Source organism: Schistocerca gregaria, chromosome 2 (assembly GCF_023897955.1).
Source record: "Schistocerca gregaria isolate iqSchGreg1 chromosome 2, iqSchGreg1.2, whole genome shotgun sequence".
Lineage (NCBI taxonomy): Eukaryota > Metazoa > Arthropoda > Insecta > Orthoptera > Acrididae > Schistocerca > Schistocerca gregaria.
This window is the reverse complement of record NC_064921.1, coordinates 569,839,534-569,862,039: the sequence shown is the minus strand read 5'-3', so window position 1 is coordinate 569,862,039 and position 22,506 is coordinate 569,839,534. Positions and strand designations below refer to the sequence as shown.

Sequence of the window (22,506 nt, the reverse complement as noted above, 5' to 3'; positions counted from 1 at the left end):
CATGTGTGTCCAAGAAATTTATCGCACGGGCCCCTTGCTGCAGTCGGGACGGCAGTTTCTCCCATTTACCCTCCTCCAAGCCATCCGCTACCACTCTTGTCGGGTCTGTGCGTGTTGCTATGATGATTGTATGCTTTCTTCCGTAACTGTTGAAATTCCTGTACAGGCAGGATATGTGAGCTTTGTAGCGTAGAAGATCTAACTCCCACTGGCTGCCTCGCACGTGGTCAGAGCGCGCGCGCTCCAGCGGAGGCGTGAGCCGCCCTCGCGCCGGCCCCGTGGTGACGTGGCTGCATTGCTGCGTGCACCGCTGCGCATCGCGGCCACGCGCGCCGGCTCCAAGTGACAGCCAGATGCGGGCCCGTGCGCTGCACGTGGCTGCCGACGTCCAGACGGCGTCCGGCCGCCCGGAGCCCACGTGGCCGCGCGTGCGGCCGACTCAGCCCTTATCTTCGCCCTGGCTACGCTGTCCTCGCTCCAGAGCGGACCACCCCGTACATCTGAGCACCCTTCACCGTAGTAGCAGCCTCGGCAGTTCAGACGTCCCATTCGGCCAACTCCGTTGAACCGCGTCTGCAGGACGGAGCCCGGAGAACCTAACTACGCAGTTGGTGCGACCCACATCCCCAGAGTCGCTTGCTTAATCGGTATCTGCCCTTATCTTCCTGCTCATTTGTAATTGCCAGGCCAGTGTTTTCACATTCGCCGCACCCTCAGGTCCCGAGGCCTGAGTTGGTAAATACTTTCTAGTTAACGATTGCGTTACTTCAACTACTCGTTTCGTGAGAAAAAAAAATTCCGTTGTAGCACAGTTGTTGCTGCCATCGTTAGGTATTTAGACCGATGGATATTGCACGCTCCATGGCACTAGACACAGCGACCAGACGAAATTTCTAGGTCTGTTGCGTCATCACGCATCAGTATTAATGGTCAGAAATGGCTCTGAGCATTATGGGACTTAACTTCTCAGGTCAGCAGTCCCCTAGAACTTAGAACTACTTAAAACTAACTAATCTAAGGACATCACACATATCCATGCCCGAGGCAGGATTCGTGCCTGCAACCGTAGCGGTCCCGCGGTTCCGGACTGAAGCGCCTAGAACCGCTCGGCCACTCCGGCCGGCATTAATGGTCAGAACATACGCCGGGAAAAAAGATATCGTAATAACAGCACAGTCGTATCAAGGACGAAACCTCAAATATGGTCGTATGTTCCCTTCACAGCAATATTTAATTTCGCCCAAACGATAAACAAGTAAACACATCAGTGACGGTGTCAGTAACTTCAACAAAAGCAATGTCAAGTAGAGAGTGATGGATTACCTAAGTGAGAATAGTGAGCATACTAAGGGGTCAAAAATGTATATTTATCACAAAAAATATGAATATTGCAGAATAAAGAACGTTAAAAAATAATATGAATTATCTACTGGTTAGTAAGTAAAGGGAAGGTAAATTTCCAGTGTTACATTTACATTAAAACCAGTAACCTCTGAAATACCATCAATAACTGTGCACTGACCTTTAAAAAAACATCTTTGGGAGAATTATGAATCCGCGTTGCGACAGACGCAGCTACTCGCGTTGCTCTTCGAACCGGAAAACCAGACGGGAGTGGACTCGGCGCCTGGCACGAGCAACCTGTTCCGAAACCTTGACCGACTAACGCGGCCGTTTGTTTACACAACAAAGCAGAGCTCACATCGCGGTCACGGTGGCCGTCATTTGCGTATTCCGAAATCGTTTCAACTGCAGACGGCTAGCTTCTGCGTTGGTGCGAACGATAACAGAGTAGGCTCAGCTGTTAATCTCGTATAGTGCAATATCGGAGAGTCACAGCAGAATGGGAGGTCTGTGTTATATGTAAAATTGACACAAAGCTGAAAGGAACGGCAGCAGTTAAGTTAATTTCTCCACACAGAAGCTCGTTTCCGGAACCACTTTGGCGAGTGGTATGTACAATAGCATAGGAGCAGAAGGAGTATTGTACAATAGCGTATGGGCAGAAGGACAATGTGTTGATGTTAAGTTTTGAGTGTTACCGGTCACAGTAGACAATCTATTTGTCGCTATATACAAATAAAACACGATAAGCGTTTCCACACCTATTTATATAAAGTGCGAATAGAATTCTGCAGCCAAATTAAAGCTCTTTTACGGTTTCTCATGCTTTTGTAGTTCGGTAGTCAAGTAGCCAGTAAACTTTCTTGACCTCGTTCAGTGGTTCGAATAAATATTCGCTTGAAGTGTCGTTTGAAAAACTGAAGTAACTTAAACTCGATTTTCCGGCGGAGGACCAGGAAAAAAGAACCAAACATTAACGTCCAGTCAACGATAGCAGCATTATTACCGAAGGACAGAAACTCGGCACTCGACAACCATGGGCAGTAAATCGGCTGCATTTGTTTTAAAGGGATCGTACTGAGATTCAGTTCAAACATGGAGGGTCGGACAGGGTTTCAAATCACGTTTATCCCGAATGTGTGTCAACTAGTGTTCCGACAACCCCGACACCAGCCTTAAAGACGCTGCTTTTAGTTTGAGTGGTTTCTCTCAAATAAAGCTGGACGAATACCAGTACCGTTTGCTGAAATTGGCCGTAACATTATTTCTGCAGTAGTTATCTTCTAAGATGATGCTGCCGTAGACGACTGTCTTTCAGCTTATTCGAAGCAAAAGCATCATTTGGCCAGGTAATGGCTGCACCTCATTGCGGTCAGCCAGAATGAGGGTTTCTGGACGAATTCTCTTTCTGAACTCTAGACCGAGCCGGAATATGTGTCTTTCTGTTCACGTGAACTAGAGTAAAATGTGTTAAACTTGCGATAGACTGTCTAACAGATGACCCCATGAACTAAATATCTTCATTAAATGTATTACAACCCGTTTGCTCAACTCACCACTGGTTTGAAGGAGTGTGACTGATTAGCTGATGCAAAAGTAGCGACTTGCGTTTGTCTTTGTGATTTAAGTCTAACACGCGTTTCGATTGTCTTCCCATCATCATCAAGTAGACTTCGTTCAGTTTTACAACTAGAATTGAATTTAAATCATAGATATGTGCTTTGTGTTCCCATTCTTGGCATGGGCTCCTCAAACTTATACGTTGTCGCTGGCTGCCAAAATCTTGTTTGTGGTGGCGTCACGTTTCAATCATTTACTTATATGCTTTTTTTCGTAAACAGTAGTTAGTGAAGTGCATTGTTGAATAACAATTAACTCTAGTACACTAAAGGGGCGAGGATGCAACACTGTTACTAAACGATCGTAAATTTTACTACTCCATATTTTATTCAAAGAAAGTCAGTAGTTAATTTAAGGTCTGCGATGGTGTGTCATATACAAAATAAATACAAAACATCTTGTTTGATACCCTATACAGACAATAGCAGACTGGCGGGGACCGCGAAATGGTACCAGTTACAGTAGTTAATTTTACGAGGGTTTAATAATTTAAGGTTAAGAATGATACTAAGGAAATGTAATGGATGGTTGAATGGCGATGGCCAAACGCCTATAAAGAAAATGAAACTTGACACAGGTACATGAAGAAAACAAATAAATGGTTGCACTCTGTCATAATTTCCATTAGGAAGTATGATTTTCTTTCTTGATGATGATTAGTTTCAGATACCTAAGTAAATTTTCAAACCATCCTTGTCGTGTGATAATACAGGCGCAAGCCCCTAAAGTGACCATCAAAGCGACACTATGCCGACACAACAACAGTAAAAAAAATGACTCTGAGCACTATGGGACTTAACATCTGTGGTCATCAGTCCTCTAGAACTTAGAACTACTTAAACCTAACTAACCTAAGAACATCACACACATCTATGCCCGAGGCAGGATTCGAAGCTGCGGCCGTAGCAGTCGCGCAACAACAGTAGTTACACCACATAATAAGAAATTGATCGTCACTGCACGAGCAATTTTTTGCCCATAGCCTTTAGCCTGTATTTTCACGCTTACGATACCGATGGAAAATGGGCGTAGGTATCCCAAACTAGTGACAATCAAGGAAAAAAACCTCTTAATGCACCTTATTACCATTTGTTTCAATTATAAAACAAATTATGGGCCTATTTTTCACCTGCAGTATGCAGCAAGTTCGAAAAAAAAAACTACACGTGTAAAAAATGGAATCCAGCTGATGGTGACGCTGGCACGACCACCGAAATGGGTAGTGCACACAAGCAGAGAGTGACTGAAGCACAAAATTGTTTTCATTTTAACTAATTTATTACTTCAGCCTTGACTCGCCATGAGGCAAGGATGCGTCAGAACAACGAGCTTTGGCATCAAGCTTTCGCCATATGATTAATGTTTGCAGCGATTTTAGAAACGGTACTACAATCAGACTACATATTTATGGCGATAAGGTGAAATGCACGAGTTCGAGATGAAAAAGCTCGCTGAACCTTACACTCGAGCATCACATATTTGGGAAGACCGCTAGAATAGTAACATAAATAACGACGAGCATGAATCTTCCTGTCAGATGAAAACCGTGTGCCGGGCCGAGACTCGATCTCGGGAACTTTGTCTTTCGTGGGCAACTGCTCTACCAACTTTTTTTCTTTTCATTTTGTTCTATGTTGTTCGTTGACTTTGTTCGTGGCGGACGTCGGATGATACTCGTTCTGACTGTTCGTTGATCCACTCACTCAGTTGTTTTATTACAGAGGGTAACTAAACCCTCTGACCGAACACGCTGAGCTACCGTGTCGGCAACCTCGTCTCCTACCTTCCAAACTTTGCAGAAGCTCTCCTGCGAACTAGCAGAACAAGCACTCCTGAAACAAAGGACATATCGGAGACATGGCTTAGCCACAGCCTAGGGGATGTTTCCAGAATGAGATTTTCACTCTGCAGCGGAGTGTGCGCTGATATGAAACTTCCTGGCAGATTAAAACTGTGTGCGGGACCGAGACTCTAAATCGGGACCTTTGCCTTTCGCGGGCAAGGGCACTACCAACTGAGCTACGCAAGCACGACTCAGGCCCCGTCCTCACAGCAATACTTCTGGCAGTTCCTCGTCTCCTACCTTCCAAACTTTACAGGAGAGCTTCTGTAAAGTTTGGAGGGTAGGAGATGAGGTACTGGCAGAAGTATTGCGGTGAGAACGGCGCGTAAGTCGTGCTTGGGTAGCTCTGTTGGTAAAGCACTTGCCCGCGAAAGGCAAAGGTCCCGATTTCGAGTCTCGGTCCCGCACACAGTTTTAATCTGCCAGGAAGTTTCATATCAGCGCACCCTACGCTGCAGAGAGAAAATCTCATTCTGGGAACGAGGAGCATGTTACGATAGCAAGATTACTCAAAAGAGTAATTCGTTGCATTCACCACTAAAAACACATACTGTGTGGGCCCAGGCATTCCGTACCTTTTTAGGAAGCAGGAGGGAAAACACGTGCTATGAACAGTTCAAAAATGGTTCAAATGGCTCTGAGCACTATGCAACTTAACTTCTGAGGTCATCAGTCGCCTAGAACGTAGAACTAATTAAACCTGGCTAACCTAAAGACATCACACACATCCACGCCTGAGGCAGGATTCGAACGTGCGACCGTAGCGGTCGCTCGGTTCCAGACTGTAGCGCCTAGAACCGCACGGCCACTCCGGCCTGCTATGAACAGTGGTCGTTCGATTGGAGGGTAGGTGTGAAGGACGCAGATACTTGTGGGAACGGTTGACAGAATCACTCACAGTTGTGGGCAGCCGACGCCCCCGTCACGCAGGTAGCCGCAGCCACCAGTAGCACAGCGAACGACGCCGCAGTGGGTCCGCACGTGGTGGGGCGTGTCGCTGCCATGATCGCGCCTCCGCAAGCCACTGGCTGCACTGTGCCCGCCTGGCGGTGCCGACAGTTTTTAAACGCGCACCTCGGCCCCCCTCCCACTGCCGACGGCCGCCGAACACTGTTTACATCGCGGAATGGCGGGGCGCGCCGCGCCGCCGCGAAGGTGAAAGTGATAGCTTATCGGCGCTCGCGGAGGCTGCGCGGCGCAACTGGGTCTAGTTCACGCGTTGCGCAACGCCGCCGGTGCATCCAGGTAAGTGTGCCGGGCAGTCACGTGCCGGCGCAGCCGCTGCAAGTGGCGAGCGCGTCACACGGCTGCCGGCGCCGGTGGGAGCACGGGAGCCGCTTGCCGCTGTGACGTCACTACAGACTTTGGAAGTTGGCTGTTCATTGGGTTGTTGTGGGGGAAGAGACCAAACAGCGAGGTCATCGGTCTCATCTGATTGGGGAAGGAAGTCGGCCGTGCCCTTTCCAGGGAACCATCCCAGCATTTGCCCGGAGCGACTTAGGGAAATCACGGAAAACCTAAATCAGGATGGCCGGACGTGGGATCGAACCTTCGTCCTCCCGAATGCGCTCCAGTGTGCTACCACTGCACCAACTCGCTCGGTTTACCTGCAGTATTTTCGATTTCTGAAATGGCGAGTTCATCTTTGCAATGTTTTGCAAGTACATTGTGTTGTCAACTTCGATTAATGGAGACAAACTCTTTGCGTTATTTGTTTATATCTCCACTGAAGCGTGCTAGAACCATCAGCAAGTCGGAAACATTTGCTGGTGCCTAGGTCATGGCCAGGTCATGGTTATGGATGGGTGAAGAGGGTTGGGGTTGGGTTGTTTGGAGAGAGAGACCAAACAGTGAGGTCATCGGTCTCATCAGATTAGGGAAGGACGTGGAAGGAGGTCGGCCGTACCCTTTCAAAGGAACCATCCCAGCAATTGCCTGGAGCGATTTAGGGAAATCACGGAAAACCTAAATCAGGATAACCGGACGCGGGATTGACCCGTCGCTGGTACCTAGCTGCGACGCTGTGTAGTTCAAATGGGTGATGGCCATTCTGTTCTACCGAGCGAAGCGTCGCAGTGGTTAGCACACTGGACTCGCATTCGGGAGCACGACAGATGAAACCCGCGTCCGGTCATTCTGATTTAGATTTTCCGTGATTTCCCTAAAGCGCTTTACGAAAATACCAGAATAGTTCCTTTGAAAGGGCACGTCAGACTACCTGCCCCATCCTTCCCTAGTCCGATGGGGCCAATGACTTCGCTGTTTGGTTCCCTCCCCCGCATCAACCGACCAACCATTCTGATTTGCTTTTCCTTTCGATCTATCTCTATTTCTCTATTTCGTTTCCTGATTTATTTTTTTTCTGGGGTGCTACAGTTGGAGTTCTGCACTGATGAAAATTCTGGATGAGTTCTTTAGAGTGCGGGATTAGCCGAGCGGTCTAGGGCGCTGAAGTCATGGACTGTGTGTCTGGTCCCGGTGGAGGTTCGAGTCCTCACTCGGGCATGTGTGTGTGTGTTTGTCCTTAGGATAATTTAGGTTAAGTAGTGTGTAAGCTTAGGGACTGATGACCTTGGCAGTTAAGTCTCATAAGATTTCACACACATTTGAACATTAAAAAAATTTTTTTTTAATATCTTTAGAATTAGTCACTAATTCGCGATGTGGAGATTATTTCGGTCGTGTGTCAAATATTACAACAATTATGTTGCAATCATTCCGCATACGGAACTTGCGCTGAATTAGAACATGAAACACAATGACGGAAAAATCGCATCACCAGAAAATAATTAGTGTAGAATAATGAAATTTTGATAATACATTTGTCTAGGTAACATATTTAATTGATTAACGTTGCAGGATCACAGGTGTTCAAATGGGTACGAGATAACCCGTTGCAGATGTGAAATTCCGGTACATTAATAACCCGTGTAGCCACCAGACTGTTGAAAGCAAGCATGCAAACGTGCATGCATTGTGTTGGACAGGTGGCGGATGTTAGTTCGTGGGACGGAGTTCCATGACTGTTGCACGTGTTCGGTGAATATAGGGACGGTTCATACTATTTGTGGATGACGCTGGAATTTTAGTCCGATAATCTCCATATGTGCAGGGTTGGAGACAGATTTGGTGATCGCCAGGCCAAGAGAACATGTAGACACTCTGTGGAGTATATAGGGTTGCAACAGTGGTATGTGGGCGAGCGTTATCCTGCTGTTCGTCAATGGCAGCACAATAGGTCGAACCATCAGACTGACGAACAAATTTGCAGTTAGGGTGAGTTGAATAACCACGCTAGTGCTCCTGCAGTCATATGAAGTCGCACTCCAGACCATAACTGCATGTGTAGGTCCACTGCCTCTAGCACACAAACACGTTGATCGCAGGCCGTCAGTTAGTCTCCTTCTAACCAACACACGGCTATCACTGGCACCGAAACAGAACCAGCTTTCATCATTCATCAGAAAATACGATAGACTTCCACCCGGTCCTTCGATGATCTCTTCCCTGACACCACTGAAGTCACAAATGACGGTGGTTTGCGTTCAAAATGGTTGAAATGCCTCTAAGCACTTTGGGTGTGGGAGTTAACATCTGAGGTCATCGGTCCCCTGGACTTAGAACTACTTAAACCTAACTAACCTAACGACATCACCCACATCTATGCCCGAGGCAGCCGCGCGGGATTAGCCGAGCGGTCTGGGGCGCTGCAGTCATGGACTGTGCGGCTGGTGCCGGCTGAGGTTCGAGTCCTCCCTCGGGCATGGGTATGTGTGATTGTCCTTAGGATTAATTTGGGTTTAGTAGTGTGTAAGCTTAGGGACTGATGACCTTAGCAGTTAAGTCCCATAAGATTTCACACACATTTGAACATTTTTTGCCCAGGCAGGATTCGAACCTGCGAGCGTAACAGCTGCGTGGTTCCGGACTGAAGCGCCTAGAACCGCTCGACCACAGAGGCTGGCGGTGATTTGGGTTCACTGGAACGTACGCTACCGGGCGTCTGGCTCAGAGCTGTTCATGAAGTAACAGATTTTGTAATAGTTCGTTTTGTTACTGTGGTGGTAACTGCTTCTTGAACTCCTGCTGCAGATTCATACGTTACAGCAGAGCCACACACCGAACACGGCCTTCCCTCTCGGTAGTGTTAGGTGGTCGCCCAGAGCCCGGTCATCTTGCGGCCATATGCTTCCGCGACCACCGCTGCCAGCAATCATGCACAGTGGCTACACTACGGCCAAGTCTTACTGCAGTATCGCAAAAGGGACATCCAGCATCTCGTAGCCGTATTACATGATCTCGTTCAAACTAAGTGAGGTACTAACAATGTTGTCTGTCGCCTTATTAAAGACGTTCCTAACTGACATCAAGTCACCACGTCCAACCTCAAAGGTAACTAAAGCTCACGGCCATTACACCGTATATCTAAAGCAAACCTGATTTGCATCCTCATAAGGCGCTACTGGCACCTCTTTTAACGCGACAGGCGCGAAATTTGAAAGACGTCAGCTTTCAGCAGTAGAAACACGTCTATCAACTTATGTCGCACAACTCCTTCTTGATGCTCCGGTTATTTCCGTCTACATCTACATCTTGCATCTATACTATGGAAACCACTGTAAAGTGTATGGCAGACAGATGGTATGTCCATTTGTAACAGCTATCAGGGTTTTTCCGGTTCCATTCACATATGGAGAGCAATGTTTAAATGCTTATGTGTCTAATGCAATTAATCTAATCTTGTCCACACGATCCCCAAAGGAGCGATGCCAGAGGATTCAATATATCCCTAGAGTCATCAGTTAAAGCCGGTTCTTGAAACTTTGTGCGTAGGATTTTTTTCTTCTTTTTTTTGGATAGTTTACATCTTTCTTCAAGAGCCTGCCAATTCAGTTTTTCAGAATCTCAGTAAAAATCTCGCACGGACCAACAAACCTGTGACCATTCCTCTAGTCCTCCTCTGTACATGTGCTATATGCTCTTGTTAACCCTATTTGATACAGATCCCACACCCTTAAGAAATATTTTAGGATATTTCAAACGATTGATTCTTAAGCAATTTCCTGTGTAGGTTTCTCCAGTATTCTACCAATAAAGCGAAGCCTGCCACTAGCTTTTCACGACTGAGCCTATATGATCATACCCATTTCATTTCCCTTCAAAGTGTTACACCCAGGTATGTGTATGGGTTAACTGATTACAACTGTGACTCACTGATATTACAGTCGTGAATACGACGTTTCTTCGTTTTGTAAGGTGCATAATTTTGTATTTCTCAGCATTTAAAACAAGTTGCCAATCTATGCAGCACTTTGAAATCTTATCAGGACCTGGTGAACGTTTGTGGAGCTTCTTCCAGACAGTACTTCATTATAGATAACTGCACATCTGCAGAAAGTCTCTGCCAGCCGGAGTGACCAAGCGGTTCTAGGCGCTACAGTTAAGAACCGCGCGACCGCTACGGTCGCAGGTTCGAATCCTGCCTCGGTCATGGATGTGCGTGATGTCCTTAGGTTAGTTAGGTTTAAGTAGCTCTAAGTTCTAGGCGACTGATGACCACAGCAGTTAAGTCCCACAGTGCTCAGAGCCATTTGAACCATTTTGCAGAAAGTCTGAGGATACTACAAACATTGTCCAAAATGTTGTTAATACACAACGTGAAAAGGAAGGGTCTTAACACGCTTCCCTAGGGGACCCCCTAAGTTACTTCTACATCTGTTGATGATTGTTCATCCAAGACAACATGATGCATCATTCCTACCAAAAAGCTCATAATCCATCAAAAATTTCCATAGATAACATAGATAACCCGTACGATCGTACTTTTGACAGTAAAGCATGATTGTGGGGCTGAGCACAATGCTTTTCGTGAATCAAGAAATAATGCATCTAGTTGACTGCCTTGATCCAGAGTTTTTAGTACGTCTTGTGAGAAAAGTGCGGGATGCGTTTCACCAGATCGACATTTTCGGAATCCATGAGGGTTGGCATGGAGGAGGTCATTTTGTTTGAGATATGTTATAATGTTTGAAGTCGGTATGCACTATATGATCAAAAGTGTCCGAACACTTTGCTGACTATGACTTAAAAGTTCCATTTGAAGCCGTAGCATGAGCACACTGAACAACTAGTGATAGATAATTTTCATTTTTAAAGTTTCTTCGTATGTTGTCGACAGTAACGATAGGTGCCGTTTTCTATTCAGACACGCACACATCTGACTATTGGTGAGAAAACAATTCATGGACTGTAAACAAGGCGGTAGGTGCCGGGTTTGACCCAGATCAGGCAAAAAAAAAAACTGTATCCACATTTCAGATTGAAACATCTCACTTCTGGTAAAAAAATCGATATCCGACACCTCAATTTCACTTAGTTAACAAGCTCATTACGTGCTGGGTGTGAATCCCCGTCACAAAACGTTACGTCATGTTTCTTAGTTCTGAAAACACGCAAACTTTGTTGCTTCAAATTACAGTAAACATTTTCCATGGTGAATTAGTAGGAAGATAAGGGTCTTGACAGGATTCCAGGCAGGGCACAGAAGTTTTTAACTTAAGAACTGCTAACTGATACTTGTGAAAACTTCAATATTTCACACGTCTTTTCGCCTGGTCACCAGGAACGAACGTTGCTGTGGTCGAGTCTCGGTCAGGCACGGAAGCTTTGCTTAGTTAGAATGACTATAGGCGCTAGATTTCAATCCAGATCCAGAACAAAACAGGAAAATTTTAGGAAACTCCCACAACAGGTTGGAAAACAACTGCTCAATCACTGCACAGAAACTACTGATGATACGAAATTAATTTTGAGGTTTCCATAGAGCGCTTCCTGTTGTCACTCGCGTTTATTTTAACTGTTTAGTGCAACATCCAGTTTATGACAAACCACTCGTAACAGAAACGACGTTTCACTGGGGGGCAAACTTTTTAAAAAAATACTTCGAATTTTCAGAGAAATTTTGGAGTCCAGATATTGTCTCAAAATATCTTGTCCATGAAAATATTTAATTTTACCAGGAGACTGCTGGATTGACTTAAGTAACGGACTTAGTTAAATTCTAGTGAGTGTGGTAGTGAAATTGAAATGTCGCTTACTGTAATAAAATTGAGTTTAAAAGCGTTAAGGACTGTCTTATATTTAATGACGCATTTCGTAGTATTTGTAACATCATGGTTTTAGCTTACTTCTTGGCTGATTACCTCAAAAGCAGTGTTCTCTGGTGATCTCTTGTGGTATCTATTTTGAACAGTTAAACGATTGTACTGCAAAGAGATTTGAGGACCTGAAAGACAGATACAATGTCGAAACGCAATTCAGGTCGTTCGGATACTTTTGGGTATGATAGTACGTAACATCTACCGATTTCCGTCCCATTCGGATAATTCCTTCGTGATGCGTGGTTTTATTTGTCTTAGAGCTTATAAATCTCGGTCCAGTGTCTCATCAACTGTGTGATGTCTCTTGGCTGTTATCTAAGAATACGATGTGCAGCATCGCAACGTATTCCCTGTACAAGGACATAATTTCAAGAATCATCTCCTCATATAGATAGGCGTAATATGGGTTAACTGCACTGCTCGTTTCACGGAAATCGTTGCATTGTCCATCAGGAAATTCATTTACCTACATGTTTTAATAATCAGCACTTTTAAGTACTATTTAGCATTTTATGAAAATAGGCAGCAACCTTTCAGCTGTTTACGCAACTACAATTCAGATGTGTTTTCGGCACTACTTTTTTAAAAACCAAGTACACAAGTCGGTTCCCGTAGTCATGTCCTAGTTCATGAACCACGGGCAACGTATGAGTGGCCAAGTAAGTGGTTCTGACAGTCGAGATACCAGTTACTTTGGAATAAGGCTGGGCATCTCGGACATATTCTGAGTCGTGGTCACCTTTGTTCTCAGACGGCAAAGACTACCAAATCCACCGGTTAGTCCCTCAACCGTTAGGGGTAAAACTCAATGGGACTCGGGGCAAGTAAGGCTAGCAACCTGCTTCCCCGATACTTTAAATATGATGCTGGCAACAATCAGAGCAAAATGCCTCGGACCTTTGGAGGTGACGGAGTACCACCTCTAACTGACAAACCAGGGACTCCTAAGATACGACTTGGCAAACAAATGGTAATGGGATGGGGAGCTATTAATATCAATGAGGGCTACCCTGGGAAGAAGGTAGAGCTGGCAGAGGCCGCAAGTAAGATGGGGCTGGACGTTTTAGCTGTTAGTGACATTCGGGTAAGGGGTGAGAAAGAAGAGGAAGTGGGAGAATACAAGGTGTACCTGTCAGGAGTCAAAGCAGGAATAGCACAATGGGGTGTAGGGCCTTACATCAGGAAAGAAATGGGACCCAGAGTAGTTGCAGTAAGGTATGTAAACGAACGACTGATGTGGATAGATTTGACAGTGTCTAGCAAGAAAATTAGGATTGTGTCAGTATATTCGCATTGTGAAGGGACAGATCAAGATAAGATGGATAGTTTTTATGAGGCACTCAGTGATGTAGTTGTTAGAGTAAAGGACAAGGACAGTGTTCTGCTCATGGGTGATTTTAATGCCAGGATTGGAAATCGAATAGAAGGTTATGAAAAGGTTATGGGTAAATTTGGAGAGGATAGGGAGGCCAACAGGAACGGGAAACAACTTTTGGATTTCTGGGCCAGTATGGGCTTAGTAATCAACATAAGAACATTCACCGCTATACTTGGGAAGGCAGGGGAACCAGATCTGTCATTGACTATATAATAACAGATCAGGAATTCAGGAAGGCTGTGAGGGACACACGTGTATTCAGGGGATTCTTTGATGACACTGATCATTATTTAATCTGCAGTGAAATTGGGATCGCGAGGCCGAAAGTGCAGAAGGTCAAGTCCATATGTAGGAGGATAAGAGTGGAGAAACTTCAGGGTAAGGAAATCAGGCACAAGTACATAACAGCAATCTCAGAAAGGTACCAGTTAGTTGAATGTAGTCAATTACAGTAATTGGAAAAGGAATGGACATGGTACAGGGACACAGTACTAGAAGTGGCTAAAGAATGTCTTGGAACAGTAGTGTGTAAAAGTAGGATGAGGCAAACAACTTGGTGGAATAACACAGTCAAGGCAGCCTGTAAAAGGAAAAAGAAGGCGTATCAAAAATGGCTACATACTAGAGCTCAGTTAGACAGAGAAAGTTATGTTGAAGAAAGAAACAAAGCCAAACAGATAATTGCAGCATCCAAGAAGAAATCTTGGGAAGACTTTGGAAACAGGTTGGAGACTATGGGTCAAGCTGCTGGAAAACCATTCTGGAGTGTAATTAGCAGTCTTCGAAAGGGAGGTAAGAAGGAAATGACAAGTATTTTGGACAGGTCAGGAAAACTGCTGGTGAATCCTGTGGATGCCTTGGGCAGATGGAGGGAATATTTTGAAGAGTTGCTCAATGTAGGTGAAAATACGATCAGCAATGTTTCAGATTTCGAGGTAGAACGGGATAGGAATGATTATGGAAATAGGGTCACATTTGAGGAAGTGGAGAAAATGGTCAATAGATTGCAGTGCAATAAAGCAGCTGGGGTGTATGAAATTAAGTCGGAATTCATCAAATACAGTGGAACGTCAGGTCTTAAATGGCTACACAGGATAATTGAAATGGCCTGGGAGTCGGGACAGGTTCCATCAGACTGGACAAAAGCAGTAATCACACCAATCTTTAAACATGGAAACAGAAAAGATTGTAACAACTACAGAGGTATCTCTTTAATCAGCGTTGTGGGTAAAATCGTCTCAGGTATTGTTGAAAGGAAAGTGCGAGTATTAGTTGAGGACCAATTGGATGAAAATCAGTGTGGGTTTAGGCATCTTAGAGGTTGTCATGACCAGATCTTTAGCTTACGGGAAATAATGGAGAAGTGTTATGAGTGGAACAGGGAACTGTATCTATGCTTTATAAATCTAGAAAAGGCATGTGACCGAGTTCCTAGGAGGAAGTTATTGTCTGTTCTACGAGATTATGGTATAGGAGGCAAACTTTTGCAAGCAATTAAAGGTCTTTACGTGGATAGTCAGGCAGCAGTTAGAGTTGACGGTAAATTGAGTTCATGGTCCAGAGTAGTTTCGGGGGTAAGACAAGGCTGCAACCTGTCTCCACTGTTGTTCGTATTATTTATGGATCATATGTTGAAAACAATAGACTGGCTGGGTGAGATCAAGATAAGTGAACACAAAAAAAGCAGTCTTGCATATGCGGATGAATTAGTTGTGATGGCAGATTCGATTGAAAGTTTGCAAAGTAATATTTCAGAGATAAATCGGAAATGTAAGGACTATGGTATGAAGATTAGCATCTCCAAAACGAAAGTAATGTCAGTGGGAAAGAAATATAAACGGATTGAGTGCCAAATAGGAGGAACAAAGTTAGAACAGGTGGCCAGTTTCAAGTACTTAGGATGCATATACTCACAGGATGGCAACATAGTGAAAGAACTGGAAGTGAGGTGTAGCAAAGCTAATGCAGTGAGCGCTCAGCTACGATCTACTCTCTTCTGCAAGAAGGAAGTCAGTACCAAGACTAAGTTATCTGTGCACCGTTCAATCTTTCGACCACCTTTGTTGTATGGGAGCGAAAGCTGGGTGGATTCAGGCTACCTTATCAACAAGGTTGAGGTTACTGATATTTAAGTAGCTAGGATGATAGCGGTTACTAGCAGATGGGAACAATGGCAGGAGGGTGTCCACAATGAGGAAATCAAAGAAAAACTGGGAATGAACTCTATAGATGTAGCAGTCAGGATGAACAGGCTTAGATGGTGGGGTCATGTTACACGCATGGGAGAAGCAAGGTTACCCAAGAGACTAATGGGTTCAGCAGTAGAGGATAGGAGGAGTCGGGGCAGACCAAGGAGAAGGTACCTGGATTCGGTTAAGAACGATTTGGAAGTAATAGGTTTAACATCAGAAGAGTCACCAATTTTAGCACTGAATAGGGGTTCATGGAGGAATTTTATAAGGGGGCTATGCTCCAGACTGAACGCTGAAAGGCATAATCAGTCTTAAATGATGATGATGATGATGATGGTTTCGAAAAATTAACATTTGAAAAAATTAACAAATCTTGAGTTTTTTTTTACGTGCTATTTGAGTGATATACATCCTCTACATGAAATATCAAATAGAACTTACCGCCTTTGGACAAAACCTCAGTTCGTGGTATACTTGATTGTTGGGTCTACAACTTTGCTTCCGCCGTTTTGCAATAGACGGCAGTAGCGGCAAGTGAGGTTCGGATGGTTGGTCATAGGTGTAATACATTGAACTTAGGCATCTGTAAACATAATGCCATAAAAACATTAGTCGATTTGTGATTGTATCATAAGGTTATTCTCGATTAAATACGTCAACTTAAGTACCAATATCTCGCCATTTGCCGGCAGTTTTAATTTTCTGATGTAACATGAAGAAACCTGCGGCTGTGGCTCTTAAAATGTCGGGTAAGACCAATGGTGATGGAACTATTAGTGGAAGAACGTGCAGAGAATGTTTTCAACTCCTTAAGAACAGTGATTTTGATGTCGAAGACCGGCATGGCGGTGGAAGACAGAACGTTTTCGTAGCTACTGAACCAGACGAAGACAGTCACAGAACATCATCATCGAAACCAAATGATGCGTTCGAGTCCAGCACTGAAACACAAACGGCCACAATACAGCGATAGACGCATAAAGGTAATTTTGCAGCGTGTCAGTCCTCGTTCCCACGTCGCAAACCCGTCAAAATGTGCTTGGAAACGTTGAAATGAGAAGTCCTATTCCTCCCGCCGTGTTCTCCATACGTTGCTCTCTCTGACTACCACCTTTTTCGATCAGTGGCATACAGCCTGGCTGACCAGCTTTGAAGTTGGATTTGCGCGCACGAGCTTTCTTCGCTCTTGGTGAAGTTTGGCCATTCCAACGCATGGACTGTTGTTAAGTTTCTGGATCATAAGTCAATAATTAAGATTTATCACATGTTATCACTCTTTCCAATAAATTAGGATCATGTTCAGTGGTTTTCAAAATGTCAGTACAAACATTTTCACGAGCTTCTTTTGTTCGATCTTGAGAATTTTCGCCACCAGTTTTGTACCCACTTTACACATGTTAAATTGGTTATTTAAAATTCGCCTAATACGTTCTTTCTCAATTCCTAGAGTCTCAGCAATCGATGGAATACTTAACGAAAGGTCAGATCGAATCAGGTCACATACGTTTTCGATATTTTCATCCGTTTTTGATTATGAAAAGGCTCCCGGGGGTGAGTCATCTTCAAAATCTTCTCGACTATCTTGGATACGCTTGAATCACTCAAAAAGCCGGTACGCGAGTCTTCTCCATACACTTCTTTTAGTAAAAGATAGGTTTCAGTTGCAGTTTTTCCGAGTTCTGTTATTACGCTTACCGTTTTTGCAGCAAGACAGAACAACAGCCCTTAACAAACGAAGGCCATGACGATACTGACTTGTCTACAGCCACCAGAAATGCCGCATTCTACTGAGAATGCTTGCTGAAGTATTCCAGGTTGGCTTGGGCTGCTTGATAGTTTGCTGTACTTCACGTCATGCACCAAACGCCTAAATAGGTTACTACCTGAACACTCATTTTATATACAATGAATGTTGCTTACTGAATATTCGGCCGCCGTCAAGTATTATTAACTAGGGTCCAGCTAGTCTGTGCCCTCAATCCGTGTGTCTTCTTCCTCCAAATTGGTTCAGACTTCGCCTCCGTACAGGCTGCAGTTAAAGCTGCTGAAAATGAAATTTTCGTTCTCATTCACACCACCACATAATTAAGAAGTGAGATTCGATTCAGCTTCTCATATTATCTTCAAAATTAAAAACCAATACATGATGAATGAGGACAGTTACCAACTCGTATACAGCCTGTCTGTACCATGTACATAACAGATCTGATATTCACCTTGATAATTAACAACTACAATTTTATTATCTTTGACATTTAGCGTTCTTACATTTCATGGAGCTCTTCTCTTCGCACCGCCCACATCATGGAACTCCTGTCTCCACCTCAGCAGGTAGCTTCGTCTGACTGCCACTCACTTCCGCACAGCCACTGGATTGTTATCTCTCGTATCAGCACCAACTATTTAACTCACAGCAGTGGGTGCTGACCACTTATCGACTACTCTATCACGAACATCTTTACTGTTACATATGCATTTAATGCTTTACAACTATTGGTCGTACACGATTGGCGCTTGCGTACTTATTCTGCGACAGCATCATTACAGACACGCTCATATAACCTCTGGCCACGAGCTTGACTTCAGTCCGCCACCAGCAACGAACGGTGAACTTCAGACAATGCCAACCACTCGTGCTGGCGAAACGTCAGAGAAATCGTGAAAAAAACATCGGCCGTAGATCCGAGGTAAAAGCCAGCGGGCAATACGACAAGAAGTGGCCACGGAGCCACAATAAATTTGAACGACAGTGGAAAGATAGTAAACGAGAAACTGGCACAGAAAGAACACTATTCTTCCTGATATCTGCAGAAGATGGAGAATAAAGGTTTTATTCAGTACAGTTGCGTAGTTGGGAGACGGAAGAGTTTTCTCAGCTGCAGAATGTACATCAGTAGACTTGCACTTAACGGAATACTTTCTCCTGGCTGCTTTCTCCAAGCAGATTCAAAACTATCTGGTCGGCGTTTGGCTGTCTACTTAACAGAGCTTTGCGACATAGTTACGTAAAATATAATTTGTCAGTGGGTCAGCAACGAGCAGAGAAGAGAAGGGACATGTATGCCACCCATTTACAAGATACGTTTACGTTCTCTTCTTGCAGAGTCACTCCTTGAACACGATACCCAGTTACCGCACAACACTTTACTTACGTGGCCATGAAAACGAGTGCGCTGCTTAAGGTGAGATTATATAATCTGGTTTCTATTTTAGGAGCTTGAGCTCTGCATTAAAGACGTTAAGTGAAGTCTACCTCCTGGGAAAAGAACAACCAGAAAATCATGTTTCAACTTCTTATTGCTGACTAGCATGCCTTGACAATAAGAATGTTCATAGATGGTTGTTGATTGGAAACCATTTACTTGCATGTCGTGACTGTGAAATCGCAAGGAATGTGCACTAGAAGCTCGAATGACATGACTTTATGTTCTACTCAGAAATCAAAACTGATTATAAGAACGGATGCTTTTGCACATTGGGGTCGTTTTGCCATACCAGTCAGATATGCTAAACATTCTGGTCAGCACTTAAATAATTCTGGGCGGGAGCAACGACTTGCTGCCTATATTACTAACAGGTCATCTGCCAAATCGATTGATGGGAAGACACCTCTGGAGATGTGGTAACGCAACAAACCTTACTTATCACATATGCAAATTTTTATCTCAGAAATTATGACTTAAATTCCCAATGAAAAATGCCAACAATGGGACCCGAAGCCAAAGAAGCTAGTATTTGACGATTATTGTGTCCACCGAAGTGTACCGTTTGGTTGGTCTTGACACATCATCTTCTCATGGTGACTAGGGGAAGAACGCGATAGACAAAGAATATTATTCCTGGATGAAAAATAAGATGTCATCACTAGTAGATCCTCCTCAAGGGAGAGGAGTGTTTGAAACAAAGACCAATGAAAAGGAGAGAGTAATTAAGTACAAGGATATTTAGCTGTTAAAGGACGTGCACAAACAAAAGGAGCTGATAATGACTAGAACTGATTACCAATTATAGGATACACTACGGTTCGTTATGTTTTGGCTACTAAATACAACGTAGACTTGGATCAGTTGCATCAGTAAATGCGTTTCGGCAGGGAGGCATTGAAACTGAAATTTATATTACTTTGACAACAGAGTTCTACCCAGAAGTACCCATATCTGTTCGTTACATTAATCGCTGTATGTTCTGAAGTAGCCTGGCATGCAGCAGATTCTGAAGTTCAATAATGTATTACTCGAAACAGGAGTATTGCGTATACAATTCTGTTATGAAATCAATAATGTTATTAAATAGCGGGTGTGGTCGAGGTACTCAATTTTCAGCCACCAGCAAATCAAACAAAGAGCAAAAACGTTACCAGAGACATTCTGAACGAAATAGGTTGCGTATTGGCATAAATATAACTATATTGTGTAAAATGAAGCATTATTGAACTCAACCCCTATACATTCAATTACCAACACATATTGGGATTTATCGAGTATCAGGTAGTACCCTCTAATTCTGAGAGCGACTGTGAGAGAATAAATTTAATTATCCAAAAATATTTGATCTTTCGTTGGTTACTATACTTGAAATCAGCAGGAAGTAACTGGCGTGTACTTCACCAAATTCCAGTTCTTAAGTGAAGACCTGCCAGCAAAATTAATTTCCACATACTGTGAATAGCTTTAATGTTATCTGTAACACAAAATAATGACCTGAACGTGTCTGAAGTTCTAAGATGTATAGAATATGTGGCGTTCTATTAACTAACCACAATATTTTCTGTACTCGATCCGCTTTCCCGTCCCCATACATATCGCCACAGTTAACAGTTACTTTCCATGGAAGTGTTCTCGGAACGTATCCTAGCCTCCCTCTCACACTCATCGACCGGAAGAAAAATGAAAAACCAAGAGCAGCGGCCCTTGGGCCTGCAAGAGCACTTAAACCTATCGATTGCCAGTGAGATCTTCCTGTTGGTCGCATTTCTGCAGTGCAAAACATGACGATCGGGTCGTAAACACTGTACCATCAATAAATATGTATATAAATGAAGTACAATAACTGTTCATACTCAAAGAAAGCGAATTGTAATCAGAGAGGCGAGTTCAAATAGTAACTTGGCGTTTTTTTCAATACTCGATAAATGCAAAATGTAAATTTTCGAGGAAACATATTTTTTAAATAACATACCGAAATACTAATTACGTAAACAAGATAATTTAATATTTAACTTTCAACAACGTCATTATAAAACTCTTTTGCTCCTTCTGGTACATTAAAACGATTCACTTGCTTTTCCTTTTCCTTGCTGACCATGTTCTTCTTTTCAAAGGTGTCTGCTTTCCTGAGCCTCTATAGGAGTGTGTAGACAGGCCTTGTTTCCTGTGAATGGTATGCTGCGTTGGCTTGGTGGATGACGGTTTCGGAACGGTTTCCCATCTCTAGTTTATTTTTCTCCTGTATGCCTAGAAATACTGGAGGTTTTACAATATCCCAACAGAAAATTAAACTGCATATGGAAACGAGTGTCCAAAACCGTCATCATCTCACACTTTTCGTTATTTAGCGTCAACTGCCACCTGACACACCATACAGCAATCTTTTCTAAATCGCTTTGCAACTGATACTGGTCTTCGGATGACCTTACTAGACGGTAAATTACAGCATCATCTGCGAACAACCTAAGAGAACTGCTCAGATTGTCATCCAGGTCATTTATATATATCAGGAACAGCAGAGGTCCCAGGACGCTTCCCTGGGGAATACCTGATATCACTTCAGTTTTGCTCGATGATTTGCCGTCTATTACTACGAACTGCGACCTTCCTGACAGGAAATCACGAATCCAGTCGCACAACTGAGACGATACGCCATAGGTCCGCAGCTTGATTAGAAGTCGCTTGTGAGGAACGGTGTCAAAAGCTTTCCGGATGGAAAGGTGGATATTAAGAACTGGAATTTGGTGAAGTACACGTCAGTTACTTCCTGCTGATTTCAAGTATAGTAACCAACGAGTGAGCTCCATTTACTCAGATTGTCTCAAAACGCAGTCAAATAATTTTTAAATGAATTAACACTATTTAATTACCATCTGTCAAATTGAAGTTATTCTTAATCCCTAGGTAACCATGATAGAAAAAAATTGCTTTTGAAACCCCGTCCGTTGTAAGATACGGCCTGAAGGAGGCCCTAAACTGAGCAGCTTAAACAAATAAATAGATAAATGTATGAAACTAAAAAGAACTAGAATGAACACCTGAGCCTTGGTTTAAAAATATATGTTAAAAGACAAACGGACACGCAATCATATTTGTGAAAATATTATTCAGATAATTGTGGCTGAATTAGTGAAAGAGAACGATCTAGCCACTCGGAGAGACATTAACATAATCTACCCAATAATTTGGGATGGAGTCTGGAGAATGCAATAAACCTTAAAACATTTTCCACACTCTTATCATTATTATTTAAAACATTGGACAAATCGTCATTAAGAAAAATTGCTGCCACCTTGAATGCGATCATCATGACGTTCGACTTAACCGATTTAGGAAAACCAGTGGAAACATTAACCTAGAAGTTCGTACACAAATTTGAACCACTCTTTTTCCAAAAGCGAATTCAGAATGTTAACCACCGGCTATTGAGCAAACGACCTTGAAAATTCTTCTTGGAACACTGTGTCTACATTGGACGAAAGAGTTTTATTCGAAATCGCCAGTATTTCAAAGTAACAAACAATGTAAGTGTATTAAGTGTTACTCGCACTTTCATTACAAAGCCTTCCTGACTTCCACGAATTGGAGCGTTTTCTGACGTCTACAGTGCCGTAATCACTTGACTGATTTTATCGTGGTTTTCAGAAAGCACTTTGTCAGCGGTTGTGATTGTACATAATGTATTACTGTCACCAGGCCCCCGCTAATGCGTCGGCAGATGGACGGCTGAGGTTTTTAGGACAAGGTGAGCGGGGAATCATAC

At 43.6% G+C, this 22,506-nt stretch overlaps 1 protein-coding gene across 1 annotated transcript in view; it reads right to left on the bottom strand.

Moving 5' to 3' along the window:
• Nucleotides 1-6,010, bottom strand: part of LOC126336236 (transmembrane protease serine 9) — a 39,005-nt gene extending 32,995 nt beyond the window's left edge. The window contains exon 1 of the mRNA XM_049999726.1: nucleotides 5,706-6,010. Within this exon, the coding sequence (XP_049855683.1) occupies nucleotides 5,706-5,811 (106 nt within the window). The 5' untranslated portion in view covers nucleotides 5,812-6,010. The remainder of the gene's footprint in view (nucleotides 1-5,705) is intronic.
• Nucleotides 6,011-22,506: the final 16,496 nt, after the last annotated feature.